Genomic DNA, 23,141 nt, shown 5'->3' on the forward strand with positions numbered 1-23,141 from the left:
GTAATATATAATCAGAAAGTAAAATCTCAAAGAAGTTTATTAAAGTAATCACAACTCAGAAAACTTTAGTTACTTCTAGGAGAGGAGGAATCACTGAATCTGAAATGATGACTTGAAGTAGACTGCAGTAATAGTAGAAGGCAGTCAAACACACTACACTGGGTTGATACATTGCTGGCCTTCTCTTTCTCTTTGCCTGATTTTAATGTACTTGGTTCCAGAAAGCAATTTAGTTATACAATTATTCAGTGTTGTTCAATGAAGATTTAAATGGCCTACTTTGTGGCCTGAAAATTTTATACGGATTTTCCCAAGATAACCAAACCATGTCTTTGTCATAGAGAAATTTTAAAGTTTGGACTGTGTGAGACCACAATTTTAACAGCCACACAAGAAAAATTTTGATTAAAAAACCAAACTTAACCAAACAACAAAAAAAAAAAACAAAAAAAGCAAAACACAATTCCCAAACCCCAAACTCTTTAGTTTAAATTGATTATGGTTAAACGTTAAAGTTTTCAGGTGCTAAGCACAATATTTCACCTGGTAATGTGCCAGGTGCTAGATAATTTGATATAATAGGATATTTTGATGCCACTATTTTAGGAAAGGATATTCAAATCTTAATCTGTTAATGCCACTTTTTTTTTTTAGAAAGACAGGGTCACACAAGTGTTTATAAAACAAAAATAGTTTGAAAATCTAGGTTTCATCATTAAGAAGAATTTAATTCATTAAGTATTTACCTGTGCAAAGAAATATGAAAACAACTGAATCTCTGACCTCCAGAAGCTGCATTCTAATGGGAGATAATACAAGACTCCTGAAACAAGGGAAACTTACTAACTGCCCTAACAGAAATGAAGGGAGAGCTATAAGCCATACAGAGGTGAGACTGACTGTGACTTGGTGGTGGGGTGGGGATGGGGAATTCCGGAAAGCTTCTCCTAGGAGGGGGCATGTAAGTGGCCATGAAGGATGAATTGGATTTAAACACATGAAGGTGGATTTGTTTTGAGTAGAGGATTAAATATGGCAAATGAATTAGATAATGACAATATAGGGTAGGAACTGAAAAGCAGAGCATGCTTGGAGCATAAGGTCTAAGGTAGGTATAAAAGTTACTTTTATTAATTTTCTTGCCATCCATATGGAAACAAAGTAATGTGTTAGAACTTCGATGTATGAGTTGGGCAAACTGCAATTGGTTCTAAAAAAAATCCAATATGGGTCCAGAAAACTTCCCTAAAATCTAAAAACAAAAACAAAAAAACCATACACCCACACCATTCTTCGATTTTAGAAATGATAAATTCATTGTCGTCTGACTGCAACTTAAAGACAATAATATCTGCAATACTTAAACTTCTAGTCCGCAATATTGCTGTTTCTTGAAAAAGTGGCAATTTGTATAAAAGCAAGGAATAAAGTGATTATTTTGATATGATTATGTTTTTTCTAATTGTAAGGCAACTTCAGGTCTCAAAAGTTTTTCCTCACTTCTATTTGACAAGATTACATATTTATATTCCTGTAAGTCACCTAAATAAAAGTATAAAACTATTCTTTATAACGTGACTATAGCTTAAGAAAATAAGATGAAAAAGCAAATCTAATATTGCAAAGTGATAAGACTGTGATGCATGACATCAGTAATTTGTGTACACATTCAAGTGAAGAAAAATTCTTTAAAGCAATAACACTGAGACATTTTTTATATCAAATTATTGCATCATCATTCAAACCAAATTTGAATTTTCTCCTCCAGAGTTATCTTCAGAACTGGCTTATGAGTTGGAGATAAAAATTCAGTCTTCTTTCAGTCACCTGGTTTTTGTTTCAGAACTGTATGCTTAGAAGTCAAATGCAGCTTAGAGATTTAAAATCAAAACTAGTCTCTAACAATCCAATGTGTACATAATCTATATGGGTCTGAGAAACATTCTTTGTGACATTATCAGGAGGATCTCCCTAGCAACAAAAACTGTTGGCATGGAAGAAAAGGGTCACATGAGACAAAGTATACTTGACTGGTGCAGCTCTACCCTTTTGAAATATGTAATTTTAATTGTTCTATTTTTAGGCAAAGTTCCTAAGTTTTAAGACAGGTATGTATTTTGAAATTTGTTACAGTAGGTATGATTTTTGAAATGAAATAACTTCTTAATTTAAGTGTTCTTAGGTGCACTTTGGTTTATTGCATTATTTTTCATACATATTATGAAGGCTACTTATGGGGGAACAGTTGGACTAGGCAAGCAAGGGCATCTTACTTGTCTAAAGACATATAAATCATATGGTTTTCATTAGAAAACCAGAAATGTTGATGGCTGCGGGTTTCTAAGTCTCGCTTTATGTGGAGCCAGTGTTAAAAGTTCGTTAGCTAGAGCTTAACAACACAATGGCTGAAGGAATGGGGTTACCACACAAGTGTTTAAATTCCATGCCGGATCCCTAGCTACAACGCAGAAGAAAGTTCAAACAACAAAAACACCGTTGCAAGGTCTGAACTTGTGCGCCACGGATACCTCTTACTCATCACCACACAGCTCTTATTCTGGGCAACCAGGCCCTCGCAAGCAACATGGTTAATTGAATAAGGATTCTGAACCTCTTGGCTGCAGATAAACCAAAGTGGCACATGGCTCATGACTCAAACATTTCATTTTAGGCGGCTGTTAGTTTTCTTGCCCAGGCTAATTTGGATTATTCAATTACTTTTTCTTTAATGAAAAATTGCTTGTAGTTACTGGTGAGGATAAAGAGCTATAATTATAGATATGGAAAGTAAATGTATTATCTACTTATCTTAATCATATATATAAGTTGATACTAAATTTGGAACTAAATTAAGAACGTTTTATTATCAGTACAATTATATGTGTGTGTGCGTGCGCATGCGTGTGGTAGGAATTTCATAACATTTAGCCCTGGCTACTGTTTCCTGCCAAGAAGGACCTGGAACCTCCCTGAGGAAGCAACTGAAACTGGTGGATAGAAAATGACAAACATCTCAAAAGCATCAATATATTGGCAAGTTAGTAAGGAATATTCAGAGGCCAAAGCCTAAGTAGAACTGGGAACCCTCAATGTTAAGTGAAGCACGAAAGGCAGTTTTTTTTATCTTGAAATCTTGAAAACATTTCCCTTTGATGGGGTTAAGCTGAAATTTGGTTTTCACTGCCTTGTAGTGGAGCAGGGGGACAGAAGATAAAGGCCAGCGTTCACCCAAGGAGAGAATCTTGAACTCAGGCTATGAATGGAAGATTCAAAAAAATTATTTTCCCTATGAAATTTTTTGTAGATTCCACATGTGAGATCATGTAGTATTTGTCTTTATCTTACTTATTTCATTTAGCATAATAATGCCCTCAAGATCCATTCATATTGTTGCAAATGGCAGGATTTCCTTTTTTTTTTTTTTAATGGCTGAATATTCCAGTGTGTGTGTGTATACACTATAGGTTTTTCATTCACTTATCGCTCAATGGACACTTAGGTTGCTTCCATCTCTTGGCTACTGAAAATAATACTGCTCTGAACATGGGAGTACACATATCTTTTCATTTTCTTTGGATATATTTCCCAGAAGTGGAATGGCTGGATCACACAGTGTTCTTTTTAATTTTTTAAGGAACCTCCATACTGGTTTCCATAGTAGCTACACCAATTTACAATCCTAACAGTGCCCAAGTGTTCCCTTTTCTCCACATATCCACACCTGCATTTGTTATCTCTTGTCTTTTTGATTATGGCTATTCTAGCAGGCATGAGGTGATATCTCCTTTTTGAATTTGCATTTTCATAATGATTAGTGATGATGAGCATGTTTTCATGTGCCTGTTGGCCTTCCATATACTTTCTTTGAAAAAATGTCTATTCAGGTCTTTTGCCTGTTTTTAACTGGATTTTTTATATTTTGCTATTGACCTGTGTGAGTTATTTATGGTTTAGTATCAAATCCTTATCAGATATGTGGTTTGTAAATATTTTTTTCCATTCTGTAGGTTTTTCTTCTCACTTTGGTGTTGCCTTTTTTTTTTGATGTGCAGAGGATTTTCAGTTAGATGCAATCTTGTTTATTTTTAATTTTGTTGCTTATGCATTAGATGTCATACTAAAAAAATCATTACCAAGACGCATAGGAGGTTTGTTCCTGTTTTCTTCTAGGAGTTTCATGGTTTTAGGTCTTACATTTAAGTATTTAATCTCTTTAACCCCTTCACCTAGTTTACTCACCTACCCCAACCCCTCCCCAGTGGTAACAACCAGTCACTTCTCAGTGTTTATGAGCCTACTGCTGTTTGTTCTGTTTTCTAGATTCTACATGTAAGTGAAATCATAGGGTATTTGTTTTTCTCTGCCTGGCTTATTTCACTTGGCATAATACCCTCTAGGTCCACCCATATTGTTGCAAATGGTGGGATTTCTTTTTTTAATGGATGAATAGTATCCCATTGTGTATATGTACCACATCTTCTTTATCAATTCATCTACTGATGCACACTTTGGTTGCTACCATATTTTGGCTATTGTAAATAATGCAGCAAAAAACACAAGGGTGCATGTATCCTTTTGAATCAGAGATTTTATTTTCTTTGGGTAAATTCCTAGGAGTGAAATTACTGGGTCATATGGCATTTCTATTTTCAGATTTTTGAGGAACCTCCATACTGCATTCTGTATTGGCTGCACCAATTTACATTCCCACCAATAGGGAAGAAGAGTCCCCTTTTCTGTACATCCTCACCAATACTTATTTCTTGTCTTTTGGGTAGTGGCCATTCTGACTGGTATGATATGATATTGTATTTCCCTAATGATGAATGATGTGGAGAATCTTTTCATGTGCTTATTGGCCATCTGTATATCTTCTTTGGAAAAAGTCTATTCAGGTTCTCTGCCCATTTTTTAATTGGATTAGTTGCTTTAGTGGAGTTAAGTTATATGATTTCTTTATATATTTTGGATGCTAACCCCTTATCAGATATATCATTTGCAAGTATATTCACCCATACTGTACATTGCCTTTTTGTCTGTTGACGGTTTCCTTTGCTGTACAGTATCTTTTTAGTTTGATGTAGTCCCACTTGTTCATTTTTTATTTTGTTTCCCTTGCCTGAGGAGATGTGCCTAGGAAAAAATTGCTCATGTTTATGTTGAAGAGATTTTTGCCTGTTTTCTTCCAAGAGTTTTATGATTTCATGTTTTACCATTTAGGTTTTTAATCCATTTTGGTTTACTTTTGTGTATGGAGTTAGACAGTAATCCAGTTTCATTCTCTTACATGTAGCTGTCCAGTTTTCCCAAAGCCAGTTGTTGAAAAGGCTGTCTTTTCCCCATTGTATATTCATGGCTCCTTTATTTTATATTAATTGACCACATAGGTGTGGGTTTGTATCTGGGTTTTCTATTCTGTAACATTGATCTATGGGTCTGTCCTTGTGCTAGAACAATACTAGTTTGGTTAATGCAGCTTTGTAGTAGAGCTTGAAGTCAGGGAGCATAATAACCCCAGCTTTGTTCTTCCTTCTCAGGATTGCTTTGGCTATTCAGGGTCTTTTGGGGTTCCATATGAATTTTAGGATTATTTGCTCTAGTTCATTAAAAAATGCTCTTGGTATTTTCATAGGGATTGCATTGAATCTGTAGGTTGCTTTGGGCAGGATGATAATTTTAACAATTTTAATTCTTCCTATCCATAAACATGGAACAGATTTCCATATATTTGTGTCTTCCTCAGTTTCTTGCATCAGTGTCTTACAGTTTTCAGAGTACACGTCATTTTCCTCCTTGGTTAGGTTTATTCCTAGGCATTTTATCATTTTTGATCCAATTGTAAATGGAATTGTTTTCTTGATTTCTTTCTGTTTCATTATTTTCTTAGGAAAGCAACAGATTTCTGTATATTGATTTAGTATCCTCCAACTTTGCTGAATCCAGTTATTAATTCTAATAGCTTCTTTGGTGTATTTTGAGCAAATTTTTGTGAGTGGTGTAAGATAGGGGTCTAAGTTCATTCTTCTTTATGTGAATATCCAATTTTCCTAGCACCATTTATTGAGACTCTTTTCTCCTTGGCTCCTTTGTCAAATATTAGTTGACTTTATAAATTTGGGTTTATTTCTGGGCTTTGATTCTGTTCCATTGATCTGTTTGCCTCTTTTTGTGCCAGTACCATTCTATTTTGATAACTACAGCTTCATAGAGTGACTTAAAATTAGGAAATGGGATGCCTCCCATTTTGTTCTTTCTTAGGATTGCTTTGACTCTTTGGGGTCTTTTGTGGTTCCATGAAAATTAGGGATTTTTTTCTACTGCAAAAAAGCCATTGGAATCTTGGTGGAAATGCATTGAATCTATAGACTGCTTCTGGTGGTATGAATAATATTAATTCTTCTAATCCATGAACACAGGTTATACTATGAAGTTTATAGCCATAAGCCAGCCCTTATGTGGGTTTTCAACACTAATTTTCATTATTTAAGTGGCTCAAAAAAACTCAAATTAAGATTTTAAAGTGCTGTAAGGTGTATGTAATATTCCTTGGTGACTGGCAGAAGCAAAGGCAAAGCCTCTGATAAGGAACCCATCTTCAATCCAGGCCTTGAAAAGTCCCACAGAGGGTAACTCTAAGAAATATAAGTTCACATTTATGAAAACCAAACACCCAAAGAAATAAGGCAAAATAAGTGTAAGTAGCAGGAATAATAGCAAAATTGTTGGAGTAGTAAATATTTGAGATATTAAAATTATCAGAAATTAAGTATAGAGTAAGCATGTTTAAAATGTATAAGAAAATAAAAAAGGGATTGAAAATATGAGACAGGAACAAGAAACCATAAAAATGACCAAATAGATTGGGAATGAACAGAATATAACCTCCAGAAATGAAAAATGTAGTAACAGAGAAAAACTCACTAGAACTCTGCTTCCGGACAGAACAGAGTAGTTTGTGGCAGACCAATGCTGCTTCCAAGAACAACTAGAAAAGCTGGATAAAATACAAAATGTGTTTGTTTAAAAGTATTAGAGAGGAGCAGAAACAAAGACAACTAGAAGTACTAATACGGTGAAGAGAAAACAATGGTAAACTGATGGTCTGCAGCAGCTCTTTCCCTGGAGGCATTTGCTGGTTCTGGGTGAAGGTGAGAGAAAGGTAATCTGGACTTTGTCCTAGCAGATTGCTGTTAGGGACAGAGAAACCAGCAGCCCTTTGGCAGTCTTGCAGGGCTGGAGCACCAAAGGGCCTGAAACACACGCCTCATTTTCCCTTCAAAATACCTGACAAATTTTGAGCTGTCCTATGTGGGAGGATAAAAAAGCTAAGACGAGAATACCTAAAAGGGCCCCAGTGAAGACATCACCTTTACCACTGAAAGCCCTAGAGAGCTATGCTGTAGGAAAAGAGGCACATCAGAGACATTTAAGTAACTATGACTAGTATGTTTGGTAAAACAGAGGCAAAGTGGTAGACAATGTATTTAGAAAGAAGAGTAGTTCACCAGAGAATTGGAATGCACCAAAAAAATTAAGAGAAAACTATAGAGTTGAAGAATACAGAACCTGAAATTAAGAATTGACTAGATGGCTTTAACAGAAGATGACAGGTGAAATGTGAAATGACAGGTAATATTGAAAATTCAAAACTAAAGTAATAAAAAAAGGAAAATGCAAAAGAGGGTAGAAAAGATATGTTGGAACACAAAAAGAATATGTAAAATATATATAATTGGGGTCCTGGAAGGAGGAGAAAAAGATACTGACCAAAGATTTTCTAAAACTGACAAAAGATATCATGTTAGAGATCTCATAAGGCCTATGAACTCAACCAAGAAATACACAAAGAAATATACAAAGAAATATACAGCTCAACAAAGAAATATAACACATCTAGGCACAAAAAATAAAGAAATCTAAAAAGCAATAAGAGAAAACAGACTTTACTTCCAGAAGAACATTAACAGGGGAAGGGATAGACATCAAGACAATGACATTTTGAAAGACCTATAGGAGGACTTATACTGCTGGCTATGATGGATGACCTGGGCCCACATTTACTCTCCCACCTTAAAAAGATGAAAAATGAAAAACCACCAAAACAGCAACAAAAACAACAGTGAAAATACATGGATCAACGCTTTTGAACTTTGGACAACAGGCAGCAGAGGACAGTGATCCCTGAGAAAAGGGAAACAAGTGAAATGAGTCCAACGCTAGCCCCAGCACATCACCTGAAGGGCTTACAGAGCAGAGCGCAAGGAGGGGGACAGAAAAGCCTGTCAGCTTCTCCGAGTTGAGAACAGAGTTGAAGATTTGGGGAGGCCAAGGTGGTTAGAAAATTCAGGTCAGAGTACTGAGGAGGAGAAAGCCTGCATGGAGTGCAGAGTACTGCACAGAGAGAGGGCATGAGTGAGCTCTGGAGAGCTACAGAACATTCCTTGAGTCTTCCTTCGAGTATTGACCAGCATGTGTGTGTCACTAAACCACCAAGGCCAGGTAAGAACCTCCAGAAAGGAGTAGGCAGAACGATAACCAAAACTCACACATGGTTGTAGCCAGTCAGAGTAGAGAAACCTCTTGCTACACAGGGCATCAGGTAGTGTATTCAGAAAGGGATTGCCTAAATTGTGTGGAAAACTCAGTCCTAGATTATCGGTGCCCTGATCCTGCCTACTATAAACTTAAAATAGCCTTAGTGGGATTAAACTATTTCCAAGTAATATAATTGCATACCTGAACAAAACTCAAAAATTTTTAATGAAAAACTATCCAACTCCCAACAAGATAAAATTCACAATTATAGGCATTCAAAAATTCTTATCAGGCATACAAAGCAGGAAAGTAACAACTCATGGTAAGGAAAAAAAATATTAATAGAAGCAGACTTGGAAATAGGATAGATAACAGAACTAACAGACAAGGATATTAGAACATTCCTTATGACTTTTTTTTATATTATAGAAGATAATATAAAGCATGAAATAATTAAGGAGAGATATGAAATAAATTAAAAAGACCAACTTTAACTTTTAGAGAGGAAACATCTGCAAAAAAAAAAGGCACTGGATGGAATTAAGAGCACATCAAATACTGCAGAAGAAAAGATTAGTAAATCTGAAGACAAAGCAATAGAAACTATCCAAAATGAAACACACAGAAGAAAAAAGAGACTGAAAAAAAAAAGAACAAAGCATGAATGAGTGAAATGGTAACTTCAAGTGGCCTAATTTATATCAAATAGTAGTTATAAAAGGGAGAGGAAGGAGAGTTGGGGAACAAAAAATATTGGAACAAATAATGGTCAAATATTAAAAATGTGATAGACTATAAACCCAAGGTCCAAGAAGTTCAACAAATTACATGTACAGAAGCATGCAAAAATCTATGCCATAACACAACATAATCAAATTGGTTAAAACAAGTGACAAAGGGAAAAATCTTTATAGCAGACAGAGGACATATTATGTACACTGAGCAAAAATTAAGTATGACAGCAGGAACAAAGCAAGCCAGAAATGATAGAGCAACACCTTGAAAATACTGGGAGGAAAAAGCCTAAAATTCTACATCCAGCACGAAACTCTTTTCACAAAATTAAGCAAAGAAAAAAAAAAAAAGAAGAGAGACATTTTTAGAGGTACAAAAGTTGAAAGAATTCATTACCCACAACCCTGCATTAGTATAAATGATAAATATTTCAGGAAGAAGGAAAATGGTAACAGGTGGAAACTTGGATCCACACAAAGAAAATGGTGTACATTGGAAATGGTAAATATGTGGATAAATAGGTTGCTGTTCGTATTTTTTAAATCTCCTTAAAAACACTTGATTGTTTAAAGCAGAATACCAATGTTACTATTGTGGTATACATATATAAAAGTAAAATGCATGACAATATCACAAAGGCCATAGATGGTGAGACAAAATTTTTGCACAAAGTAATACAACAGTTTATATATTACCAGTTTATAGAATCTTTGCCCCAAAGATTCCTACTGCCCATCCACCCTGGTCTTTTTTTATAGCCAGGTACCTTAAGTTCTAAGTTCACTACAGGTGATAGAATGTTACATAGTCTGTTTATATTTACCTTATCTTGACTGAATAACCAAACATAAGAGAAGCAGTGTCTTTAGATTCCAGCTACTGGCTACAGCAAAATTTCACATACAAATTCCTAAATTAGTAGAGAAGTGTTGTAGTAGATATGAATCAGTTCATTATTTTTTAATTATGAGAATTAAGTCTCCTGCCTTAGATTCTTTCTAAATATATTTACCAAGGATAATGTTTCCTTTTAAAATTCTATTACTGTAATTTTATTTTATATCTTAATAGTTTTGAAAGGTTCCAAAGGTACTTAATAAATTTGTTGATATACTGACTTGTATCTTTATTAAGCTTGTTAAGGAAGTCAGACACAGTTTGATGGTGAACTTAATCTGTTTTCTAAATGCAATATATTTTATAGGTACATCCAGTACATCAGGATTGGACACTTACAAATTTGATTAAGATCAATGTATAAGAATTAGATTGAAATGTATAGGATTTTCAATAGGGGATTATAAGTGAATAAAAAGTAAATATATATTTTGTAGATATTTGAGTTTGTGCATTAAAATGCATTTTTGTTAATAATTAGCTGGTCAAGAAACTGGTGGCTTTCAAAGTACTAGCATGTGCCAAAATTATATTTAGAAAACAATACAACCAAAAGGAAGTATATTAAGATTTCTGCAAAGAAATGTCATTAGTATACAGCATTTTAATGATTTCCAAAAACACATTTTTCATTGTCAAATTTCATTTATGAAATCCTACATTAAAAAATAGCAACTTCAACCTTCATAAATTTAACTCAACTTAAAGTACATAATAAAAAAGAAAAGAAAGCCTTTTCAAAAAAGTTATTCTAGTAAAAGGATTACAAAAAGTTTGGTAACTTGAGATGCTTTTCTGGAATGTATGCTACTAGTTCAAATGTGCAAGCTCTAACTTAACAAATGTTTAAAATATTTGAGTTTTTTAAAACAGTGCCAAAATAAACCACATCTTTTCTAGAGATGACATATTTAGCTAAGCACAAGCAATATAAATCTTTCAACCATTCCATGTATTTGTTTAAAAGCCTTGAAACCATGTGTATTTCTAATAAAACATGAATAAAATACTGAACTCACTGGAGCCTAAGAGTTGATTTATAAATCAACTTTTTAAAAAGGCAAATGCATTTGTTTGTATGTGTCTGTGTGTATACATCTATGTGTGCATGTATGATAGGTTAGTTGTAAATAATAGTTATTAATGCAGTAATGTCTTGTGAATAATCTGGGCGCCATACAAACCAGAGAAGACAAAAAAGTGTAAGCCATGGCTATTTTATCACTATAATCTCATTAATAATGAATATTTGAAAACAGAAACTTTAAAAATAACTATGATCTTTAAAAATACTACATATATAAATGTTTTTCTACATAAATATATCTAATATTAAAACTAAAACATTTTAATATTTTAACTTTGTGTGAAATGAACTAATTCTACTGGTAAGTGACCTGATAAAATTCTTCAGTTTACTTGAATAAGGAAATACACAAAGGATCAACTTTCTCATCGAAAAAAATATTTTAAATAATTTTAACATACTGGCTTATGTGTAAAAGTAGAGTTAAGCATTTTTATATATTAGTAATTAACTAATAACTTTGCTGTAACTGCTTATACCTTGCTTATAACCAATAGCCTTGCTTATAATTGGTTTTATCTCCAACAGTTGCTAAAGGAGGTAGAGTGAGCCTTGAATTTTAGACTAACATTTGATAAAACTATAGTATCAAGTTTTAGCATCAGGCCTAATTAAAACAGTACAGTACAACCAAGGTTATATTTTATTAACAAGGAATTGTGACAATATTTCTAATTAGTGAAGGCTAAGGCAAAGCATGCTGCTACTGTAACACTATATAGATGAAATAATAATATGATGCTATTTACACATGTAGTTTAGATTGCACTTCACTGAAATAAATTTGGGTATTTTTGATTATTAGATAATCCATACATGTGTGTACAAAAGAAATGGCACAATAATAACAAATTGCAAGAGTTAAAATCTTTAATTTTTAATACTTTTTCTTATAGAAAGATTTGGAGACCTATAGGAGTTTAGTCATAAGATCTCAGTTGCTAGTCCCAGCTAGTCCTTGGCAAATTCTTAGCCTCTGTGTGTCTATTTCCTCATTTGTAAAATGTAATTAAAATAATGATAATTAAATTATTATCATTATGTGGTTGATATATATAATTTATAATTATTGTTATTCTTATATGGTTGTGGACAGGATTAGATAAAAAATACAGATGTGAAAGGACTTTGTAAATCATCAAGTGCTACATATGTTTGTATTATCTTTTCTGATTTTTCCTCTGAACTACTTATTTTTACAAGAGGAAATGAATTCTGTGTTACTCTAGGAATCAGACTTGGTGATGTTTAATGCAAACTCCAAGCAACATCTCTGGGCAGCATGGACACTTCTGAAGTTGTATTATTATTGAATATGTAGAGAACAGATCATTAGTGGGATAGGTTATTCCTTCATACAGAAAAACCTATTTGAGACACTTTTGGTGGACATTTTTAAGTACAAGAATTAATGATAACATCTGGCTGTACTACTTAGCATTTGTAATTTTATAGACAACTCATTTTTAAGGGGATAGGATATTTTGGGGAGATTACCTACATTGAACAATAGTAGATGTGAGAATTGTTTTGTAAACTTAACTTTATAATATCAAATTCTATAAAGTTCTAGATGTTGATTAAAGGAATAGATTGCTTTAATCTGATCATGTAGGTATAGACAGATGTTTGAAAATTATAAAATGTCTTTATGCTACACTTTTTGTTTTATAAAACCACAAGCAAAATAACTCAAGATAGTTTCATCTGTTCTTTAGGACTAAACTGAAAATACAAGTTTAACTGAGATTTATTAAAAAAACATTTAGGAATGCACTATTATGTGATAAGAATTGTTTCTCTTTACTAACCTGCAGGACTTGAAAGGTGTTGTTTGAAGTCACACAGGAATACACTCAATTAGAGCTCAGAGAGAAGACTGCATGAACAAACTATTTCAAATTTCTGTATTTATATAGTTACTGGCCTATGAAAGGCTATAATTCTCTTTAGGACTAAGGAGTAAAGCCAGTTAGTTTATTTGTAATCCCTGTTGTTCTTTATTTTCTTATCACATGGTTTAAAAAAATAATTAAAAGCAGGCAACATGAGTAAATTCTAGATTTGAACTCAGTGTGATAGGATTCTAACTCCCAGTTCATTTAATGAATTTAATAAGGAAGAAATCAAGTTTGTCAGCATTATGATTCTTTTGTCACTCTATGATTAACACCTTACATTTTTGTGCAGAGTAAAAAAATTCACACAGATAATCTCTAATGGTGTTTAAAAGAATGGTGCACTAAATTATTCTGTATTGGTCCCCAGAACAGGCAATGGTAGACAATACAGTTCAGTTTTAAAGATGAATTAAAAAACTGTATGGACTTAGAAAATTTTTCACTTGCCTACAAAATTTGCACTAATGCAGTTGCTACTTGTCTATTTTACCCTGTTCCTGTCCTAGTCATTTTCTACTAGCCTCTCATCTATTCAATCTAAAAAAAAATGAAGACACTTTTTCTATGTCCAAATACATAAATATTAGTTTTATTCATAGTTTCATGTGATTAGAAGTGACTGCTATACTATTTTAAGTAACCTCTACACTAAAGAAAAAGTAGGTAACTTGAACCATACTGCAGGCTTACTTTCACCAAGTCTTTGTATTTGTATATTATAATTTTTTACATACTGAATTTTTCTCTACAACAAAAATTCAAATAATAAACTACATAAATATAATAAAAAATCACACTTAACATGTTCGATGGCCTCTTGCCTTTTAGAGTCATGCTGGCACATGCTAATTTTCAAGTCAAAAGTTTCCCAGCCTATTAGGATACGGTAGTTTCTACAGTTTAAAAAGACCTTAGTTAATTATTAAGACCCAACATTAAAAAACATTGACAATATGAATTTATAAGTACACATTAATAGTACCCTCTTTTTATTGAAACGTCTGTATTATTTGTAGTGAAACAAAAATCATGCCTTGATTAATGTAACTTTAAAGTACCAAACTCCTATTAAAGCAAATTACATAGTTAATTCTTGGTATCTATACTTAATGTCCTTTAATACTAACAAAGATTACATGCATGCAATGAGTGAAGACTATATATGCTTATGTCTGAGCTTCTTTCATCCGTTAAGAAATAAACTCTGCATTGAAAAATGCACGTATCTGAAATTTTGACTAATATGAAGGATTAAGGTTTAGAGAATATTTGCTTTGCTGCATTTTGATTCACAAAGGGCCATATGTGAAGATATGATCCAGACCAACTTTACTGTTTCTATAACGGTCTCTCAGTAAAAGGATTTATATTAAATACAGTGAAATATAAAATAGTTACAAAATAACCTGCAACTTTATTGCTACTCATTGGTAAAAGCCTGTAGTTAATATATTTGGATAAATAACTCAAGTCAGCAGCAAAGTGGTTAAACATTTGTGATTTGATTTTATCTCAGCTTGGAATGTGGTTGGAGTGTCCTACTTCTAACAACTGTTTGCTAAGTTAAGGCTTTAGTGTTTACACAGTGTTGAATGAAGCAGCCTGGTCACCAGATGTGATTGCTTCCCCAGACTGTCGTTTTTTTCTGTCAGATCACTGTCCTCATGGTCCCTGTTTCAACCTTCTTCCTCAGGACATCCACGAGCCTTTCCAACCTAAGTCAGGGGTTGCGGGGAAGGGAAAAAATAAATATGAAAAGTGCAGTTATTGTCAGGAATGTTTGGCTGAAAAAGGACAGTATTTGCCTGTGACCAAGAAGTCCTGGTAGTTGTATTAAGAAACAAAGCATTACTGTAAGCAAGAGACACCCGTGCAGAGTGCCAAGTATTTGAGGTTAAAAAAAAACAATGAAAACACAAACTTTAACCCAGATCTTTGGATTATGTCAGCTTTAGATGCTACATAAAAAATACAAGATTCTCACTTCAGTATATTTACCTACTTGCATAAGGTTGTGAATGAACCATTTACTATGTAATAACAAGATGGCATATTAAATACAGAGCAGTTTCAAATTGATTTTTACTAAGAAGTCCATATTCCAATAGAGATATATTATCAATCTTACCCTTATTACTTAGCTAAATAAGTGACACATGGATATACTGTACAAATTTTATGTATTAAATTTCTTTCTTTTTCATAGAATCAACTGATGAAAATAAAGCTAGGAATTAGGTGGGTAGGTGGGAAAAACTTTGTGTCTCAGTGGCATGAAAATAACTTAAATATATACAAATGATTTGATGCTAATAAGACCAGATTTTCTGTACTACATTTAAAAAGTTTCTATTCCTAGATAATATAAATAGGCTAACAATGATTCTATGTGCTTTTTAGTCAAAGATAAGTGATTTTTCAGTTGATAAAAACTCACCAACTATACACAAGCCCATCCTGAAGTGTTCTTAGGCTACTCTTAGCAGATCACATTCATATGGTTCAGTTAGAGTTTTGCTTGATAAGATGATGGAATCAGAACATTATTTTTTTCCTTTTATTTTCTTTACTGAAAGCATAAAATCTCAACCAAAAATCTTACTCGATGCTACACATACTGAAATCTTCCAGTTTTCATGTACACAGTCTTCCCTTCTCAGAGACTGGTGAGCGACACAGTCTAGTCTGCTCTAGCTTGCTTCATTTATATGGATCCGTGCATGATGGCCCTTTGCAAATAAACACAGCACGGAGCTAGACACTAAAGGAATGAGGATATTCTTAGTCTCATACACCCTGGTATTGATGGACTAATCAGCTGTATGCAACACTAAAAACTAGCCAAGTTTAGTAAATGTTTCTGCATATATCAAGAGTTCTGTTAACAGAAAACAGGAATATGAAACAAAACGCATCAATAATCTTTGCTTTGAAAATGTAGGAATGATCTTAGAGTAAAAAGGCAAACCTTCTTAAGTCTATTATTACAAATTCCTCAAATGTAAAGTATGCACTAATATTATACCTCTACTGAAACAGTTTCAGACTAGTGATGTAAATACCTGAACTAGAAGATTCACTGGACAACTCAGTGTATTCACAGATCAGCCTGTTTAGTTGGTCTTTCCCTAGTGATAAAAAATAGTGCTACCTTCTACATTCTGATTAATAGGATTACATAAATCCTTTAAGACAGGAAGTTTAACTAACTTGAATTGTGGAGGAAGGTGGAAGAAAAATGTCGATATGAAAATTTAAATGAATTGTTAAAATAGGATATTAACTTGAATTAACTATTAACAAAGGCACCCAGTAGAAATCTTGAGAAGACATTAATAGCACTTTTTGGCATATATAGTAAAAAATCAGAAAATATTACTTTCATGTTGGTTGAAGTTGAAATATCACTTCAGTATCACTTACACTACTATTAAAAAAACTTCCTCATAATGTGAAAGTAAGCCCTGCTTTGCATAGTTATTATCACTGCGAATTCAGAACCAATGGAATCCCAGATTACTGAGATGAATCCGTCTTGTGCTTCTTCTGGCTTCTCCTTTACAGATGGGCTCATTTTACTTTATTTTTAGTTTCCTTTTTCATACATTAGGACATCTTTCCATTTAGAGCTCTTATATCTTGCTAAAGTAAGAGGTTAGGAGGAAATACTTAAATATCATGTTTTGCAATGTCTTTACTATATTTCAACAATTACTAGATCAACCACATTCTCAGTTTATCCAGGTTGAATGATCTATGAAAATTTGATCTCAGAAATGAGAAAAATGTCAATTACTTAGTTTTGTAAAAGCTTACTGACTTCTGAAACACAATGAAGCACCTATTCCTTCCTGTAAGGAATGGAATACACCTGCCAAACATGGACTGTGCCAACAGGAAGGTAGGTGTGTACGTCTGTTGAAGCACCTTGCAGGATTTGCCTGCAGGCTACTCTTTACTGTCCAAAGCAGTAATATCCCTTAAAAAATTATGTAGCTTACTAAAATAGGCTCCAACTGCTTTGCATGTTACTCAACGATAGTTTCCAATGGCTTCATGAAATAGGAAAAGGGTTAGAGCCAGGATTAGGGTTTCTCCATTTTAAATATGAAGAAACTGAAACACAGACAAGTAAACCCTTATATGAGGCCCTGAGGTGAAACAGTGACAAATCTGGGGCTGGTCTCATTGTTCTTAGTGCAAAGTTACTTCCACTAGGGCTTGGGCCACTAGACAGCTATGTATTTCAGATTATGGATTATCTGTCTTAATAGTTTCATTAAAAATTTTCCTCAAGTTCTCACTTAAATCAAATTGGCAAAGTATTTTTTGGTGTACTTCATTTGCTGTTTTCGTAACACGTTGTAAGGAAATTGATGACATTGCACGTAACTAGGAAATAATAGTTACAATCTACTATTTGCTATAATACAACTTCTATGTACACTTGAAAAATGCACTTGCAGGTGTACTTTAGATAGAAATCCTGGTTTTTCAATTAACGTTTTTGTATTTTCTATGTATCTATATATGTACTACAATGGAGTACACAGTTTTCCATCAAGTGGATGAGCCGTAAGTTATTTACCAATTGGTTATTTCTATTTTTCATTCTTAATGAAAACAGTGATATATTTTAAAAGGACAATTATACTTATGAATAATATGTACCAGGAACTAGAAGTAATTTGTGCACATATTTATTTTCATTTTCATTTTTTGGAGGAGCTGTTATCCTCTGGTGACAAAATCAAAGCATATCGAGGGTAATCTTATCAGAGCCACACTGCCACTCAGTTTTGGAGCTGGGATGAGATGCTGAATGTGATAACCACATCCCCGATCTCACCCAGGTGCTACACTGCTTCCAAAGGTACAGTGACTTTTAATGCTTATTTCTGAATTTCTGTGGGCTTGAATTATTCTTACTCACTAGATAGTTTTTTTTGCAAAGTGATAGAAAACTGTGAAAACAGAAAAAGTTCATCAACTGAATTGTATTTAAGTAAAAATCTCGCTGTAGATTTCATTTTTGAAAGTAATTTTTCTATCTGTCAATGTGAGAATAGACTTCTTATTGGCTTGACAATTTCTTATTCAGAAAAAGCATTCCTATTATTTAGGCAATGAGGTCACCCCATCAAACATATGTGGCTTAAACATTTTTTTTTCCCAAGGAGAAGAACCAGGGAAATACAAGAAAGATGGTAATAACCGTCCTTCCAGAAGAGGAGACAGAAAAGCCACTAAAAATGCTGCACTTGGTGTTTGCCATTAGTATCAGAGATCTTGCTCTTTCAACCAAGGCAGCAGGAAGAGAAGACAACTTTAAATGTAGTTTTTTCTTTTACTCCTATGGCTGTTCTTCTGCTGGTTTTTAAAACTTTTTATTTTATTTTGTTATTATTAATCTACAATTACATGAAGAACATTATGTTTACTAGGGTTCTCCCTTCACCAAGTCCCCCCCATATACCCCATTACAGTCACTGTCCATCAGCATAGTAAGATGTTGTAGAATCACTACTTGTCTTCTCTGTGTTGCACAGCCCTCCCCCTGTGCACCCCCCACCAACATTATACATGCTAATCGTAATACCCCCTTCCTTCTTCCCTGCCCTTATCCGTCCCATCCCTCCCATTCTCCCCAGTCCCTTTCTCTTTGGTAACTGTTAGTCCATTCTTGGGTTCTATAATTCTGCTGCTGTTTTGTTCCTTCAGTTTTTCTTTCTTCTTATACTCCACAGATGAGTGAAATCATTTTTACTTGTCTTTCTCTGCCTGGCTTATTTCACTGAGCATAATACCCTCTAGCTCCATCCATGTTGTTGCAAATGGTAGGATTTGTTTCCTTCTTATGGCTGAGTAATATTCCATTGTGTATATGTACCACATCTTCTTTATCCATTCATCTACTGATGGACACTTAGGTTGCTTCCAATTCTTGGCTATTGCAAATAGTGCTGCAATAAACATAGGGGTACATCTGTCTTTTTCAAACTGGGCTGCTGCATTCTTAGGGTAAACTCCTAGAAGTGGAATTCCTGGGTCAAATGGTATGTCTATTTTGAACATTTTGAGGAACCTCCATACTGCTTTCCACAATGGTTGAACTAATTTACATTCCCATCTTCTGCTGGTTTTTTAAATGTCGATTTATTTTACCATTGTTTCTTTACACTTTCTACATTTCCTCAAAATATGTTATTTGCAACCCTGATTCCAACTAAATGCTCATGACTTCCAAATAACAGATCCCTTTCCCAAAACTATCTTTTGAATCCATTTCCCAAAACTATCTTTTGAGTTTCAAATTCACATATCCAACTGCTCTCAAGACATCTCTTGCTCACTCTACAGGCATATGACACTCAGCATACACCTAAAACAAAACTTACTGTACCTCCCACTCATGTTTCCATATTTTTCACTTTGATTAATGTTGCCATTACTTGATTCACCCAGCTTTTAAGTTAAGAAAATGAGAAAAACTTGGTCCATTACATATGTTTTTCCTCACTTCAGCTTGGACCTATGAACACTGTGGTAAAACCACTTATGTAGACAGTGGAAAGCAACGAAAGGATTTTAACACATCTAGTAACATCATTTGCATTTTAGAAAGATCACACTGCCAAGAATTTAAGGATGGGGTGGAGGCAGATTAGCTCATAAGGTAGAAAGTCCAGATAGCTCCTGATTAAAATAATCTTAGTGAGCATGAACATACTTAAGGCCACAAAACTGTATACTTAAAAATGGTTAAAATGGTAAATTTAAATTTATGCTAAAAAGACTACCACAATAAAAAATATACTCCTAGTGAAACTTGAAGTAGAGTTGCAGCAGTATAGGTGGAAAGGTTATACATTTGAAAGATCTCTATCTAGGATATGGAATCAAAAGGACTGAGTGGCTTTTGAGGCTAGGATAGGGCAACAGCGGGTAATGAAGGATGACTCCCAGGTGTCTGGTTTTGGTGACTAGATAGTGATAGCCTAACCAAGGCAGATTTTTGTTCGGGAGTATGTGTGTGTGAGGATGAGCTCAGTTTGGCACATATAGTTTGGAGGTGTTTGCAGGACACGTAAGTGAGGATGTTAAGGGGATGCTTGGATATAACAGTGTGTTAGAGGGGTAATTGTAGGTTTATGATATAAATTTCAGTCCAATCAATGAGCTTGTCTGGGTATGCATATGTAGCAGGCATTGTTCTAGGTGCTGATTATTCAAAGAGCATTCTTATGATCCTGGCTCGCAAGAAGCAATAAGGTGAGGGAAACAGGTATTTATAAGGATAACTCCAGTAGGTTAATGCTTTCATAAAAGCATAAGCTTAGGTATTAAGCAGAACCTAGCATAGACAAGGGAGAAGAGAAAGGCCCAATAAAAGCTTCCTGATGATGCCTGAGTCAAGTATTGGAGGATAAGAAGAAAACAGTCACCTGAAGAAGGGTGGGGATGGGGAGGGACAGGAGGAGGGGCATTTCAGACAGAGGAATTAATACGTGTGAAGGCACAGAGGTATGAAAAGCATGACGTGTGTCAAGTCCTAGCAGTAGAATGGTTTCTCAGAATCATCAAGTAGGACGTGGAGAGTGGCAGAAAAAGAGGCTGGAGAGGTGGGCCATGAGTAGGTCTTGTTCTAGGTTGCAACTGGAGCCATGGGAGTACATGGAAATACTTAGACAGAGAAATAAAGAAGGAGAAGAGAGATGGGAAGAGGACAGAACCAAAATGAAAACAAAGAGACTGGCAAAGAATTTGAGAAGATAAGGATGTAAAAGATGGATCAAAAGCAGGTGCTACCACAGGATCCAGAAAAGAGTATTTCAAGAACGATCAACAGGGGTAAGGACTTAAACAAGATCAAAGTGAAAAGTGCCCATCTGATTCGACAATTAGAGAATGACAACTTTTTCAATGAAGTTATTTTAATGCATTTTAAAAAATTCAACTATTGTTAATGTACAATCTTCCATTGGCTTCAAATGTACATCACAGTGGTTCAATCATCCCCTCCCCTCTGCACCCACTTCAACTCCTCCTCCTTAGTAACCACTAGTGACTTCTCATTGTCTATGAGTATACTGCTGTTTTGTTCCTTCTGTTTTGCTTTGATTTTATATTCCACAAATAAGTAAAATCATCTGTATTTGTCTTTCCCTGCCTGGCTTATTTCACTGAGCATAATTTCATCTAGATCTATCCATGTTGTTGAAATGGCAGGATTTCTTTTCTTTTTATGGCTAAATAATATTCCACTGGGTATATGTACAACATCTTCTTTAACCATTCATCTATTGATGGACACTGAGGTTGCTTCCATATTTTGGCTATTGCAAATAGTGAGGCAATAAACATAGGAGTGCATATATCTTTTTGAATGAGGGATTTTGTTTTCTTTGGGTAAATTCCTGGGAGTAGAATTACTGGGTCAAATGGTATTTCTATTTTTATTTTTTTGAGGAACCTCGATACTACTTTCCACAGTGGTTGCACCAATTTGCATTCCCAGCAACAATGTAGGAGAGTTCCTATTTCTTTGCATCAATTCCAGCATTTGTCATTTCTTCTCTTGGGATATTGACCATTCTAACTGGTGTGAAGTGATACCTCATAGTGGTTTTCATTTGCATTTCCCTGATAATTGGTGATGTGCAGCATCTTTTCATGTACCCATTGGCCATTTGTACTTCTTTTTTTTATTAAGGTATCATTGATATACACTCTTATGTAGGTTTCACAAGAAAAACAATGTGGTTATTACATTCACCCTTATTATCAAGTCCCCCCCCCCATATCCCATAGCAGTCAACGTTCATCAGTGTAGTAAGATGCTACAGAGACCCTATTTGTCTTCTCTGAGCTACACTGTCTTTCCCATGACCCTATACACACCATGTGAACCCATCATGATACCCCACAATCCTCTTCTCCCTCCCTCCCAACCCAACCCCCCCACCCCTCCCCTTTGGTAACCACTAGTCCTGTCTTGGAGTATGTGAGTCTGCTGCTATTTTGTTCCTTCAGTTTTGTTTCATTGTTATACTACATAAATGAGGGAAATCATTTGGTATTTGTCTTTCTCTGACTTATTTCACTGAGCATAATACACTCTAGCTCCATCCATTTTGTTGCAAATGGTAGGATTTCTTTCTTTCTTATGGTTGAATAGTATTCCATTGTGTATATTAGGTTGCTTCCATATCTTGGCTATTGTAAATAGTGCTGCGATAAAAATAGGGCTGCATATGTCTTTTTGAATCTGAGAAGTTCATTTCTTTGGGTAAATTCCTAGGAGTGGAATTCATGGGTCAAATGGTATTTCTATTTTTAGTCTTTTGAGGAACCTCATACTGCTTTCCATAATGGTTGAACTAGTTTACATTCCCACCAGCATTGTAGGAGGGTTCGCCTTTCTCTGCATCCTTGCCAGCATTTGTTGTTCCTAGTCTTTTCTATGTTGGCCATCCTTACTGGTGTGAGGTGGTATCTCATTGTGGTTTTAATTTGCATTTCTCTGATAAATAGCGATGTGGAGCATCTTTTCATGTGCCTGTTGGCCATCTGAATTTCTTTGTTGGAGAAGTGTCTGTTCATATCCTCCGCCCATTTTTTAATAGGGTTATTTGCATTTTGGGTTTTAAGTTGTGTGTGTGTTCTTTATATATTTTGGATGTTAACCCCTTGTTGGATATGTCATTTAAAAATATATGCCCCCATACAGTAGGATGCCTTTTTGTACTACTGAGGGTGTCCTTTGCTGTACAGAAGCTTTTTAGCATGATGTAGTCCCACTTGTTCATATTTGGTTTTGTTTCCCTTGCCCAATGAGATGCATTCAGGAAAAAGTTGCTCCTGTTTATATTCAAGAGAATTTTGCCTATGTTTTCTTCTAAGAGTTTTATGGTTTCATGACTTACATTCAGGTTTTTGATCCATTTCGAGTTTAGTTTTGTAAATGGGGTTAGACAATAATCCAA

The 23,141-nt window shown here is 34.5% G+C and overlaps 1 protein-coding gene across 14 annotated transcripts in view; it reads right to left on the minus strand.

Annotated features, from left to right (window-relative positions):
• Positions 1-7,906: 7,906 nt before the first annotated feature.
• The window catches only part of MIPOL1 (mirror-image polydactyly 1), a 321,127-nt gene continuing 305,892 nt past the window's right edge, over positions 7,907-23,141 (minus strand). For 4 of the 14 annotated variants that reach the window (XM_073211330.1, XM_073211320.1, XM_073211322.1 and 1 more), the window contains one exon: positions 7,912-14,870. In XM_073211330.1, coding sequence (XP_073067431.1) covers positions 14,804-14,870 — 67 coding nt within the window. In that variant the 3' untranslated portion in view covers positions 7,912-14,803. Of the gene's footprint in view, positions 14,871-23,141 lie in introns of all 14 variants that reach the window. The other 10 variants (XM_073211331.1, XM_073211328.1, XM_073211332.1 and 7 more) reach the window with 6 other exon arrangements.

This window comes from Manis javanica, chromosome 8 (genome assembly GCF_040802235.1).
Source record: "Manis javanica isolate MJ-LG chromosome 8, MJ_LKY, whole genome shotgun sequence".
NCBI lineage: Eukaryota > Metazoa > Chordata > Mammalia > Pholidota > Manidae > Manis > Manis javanica.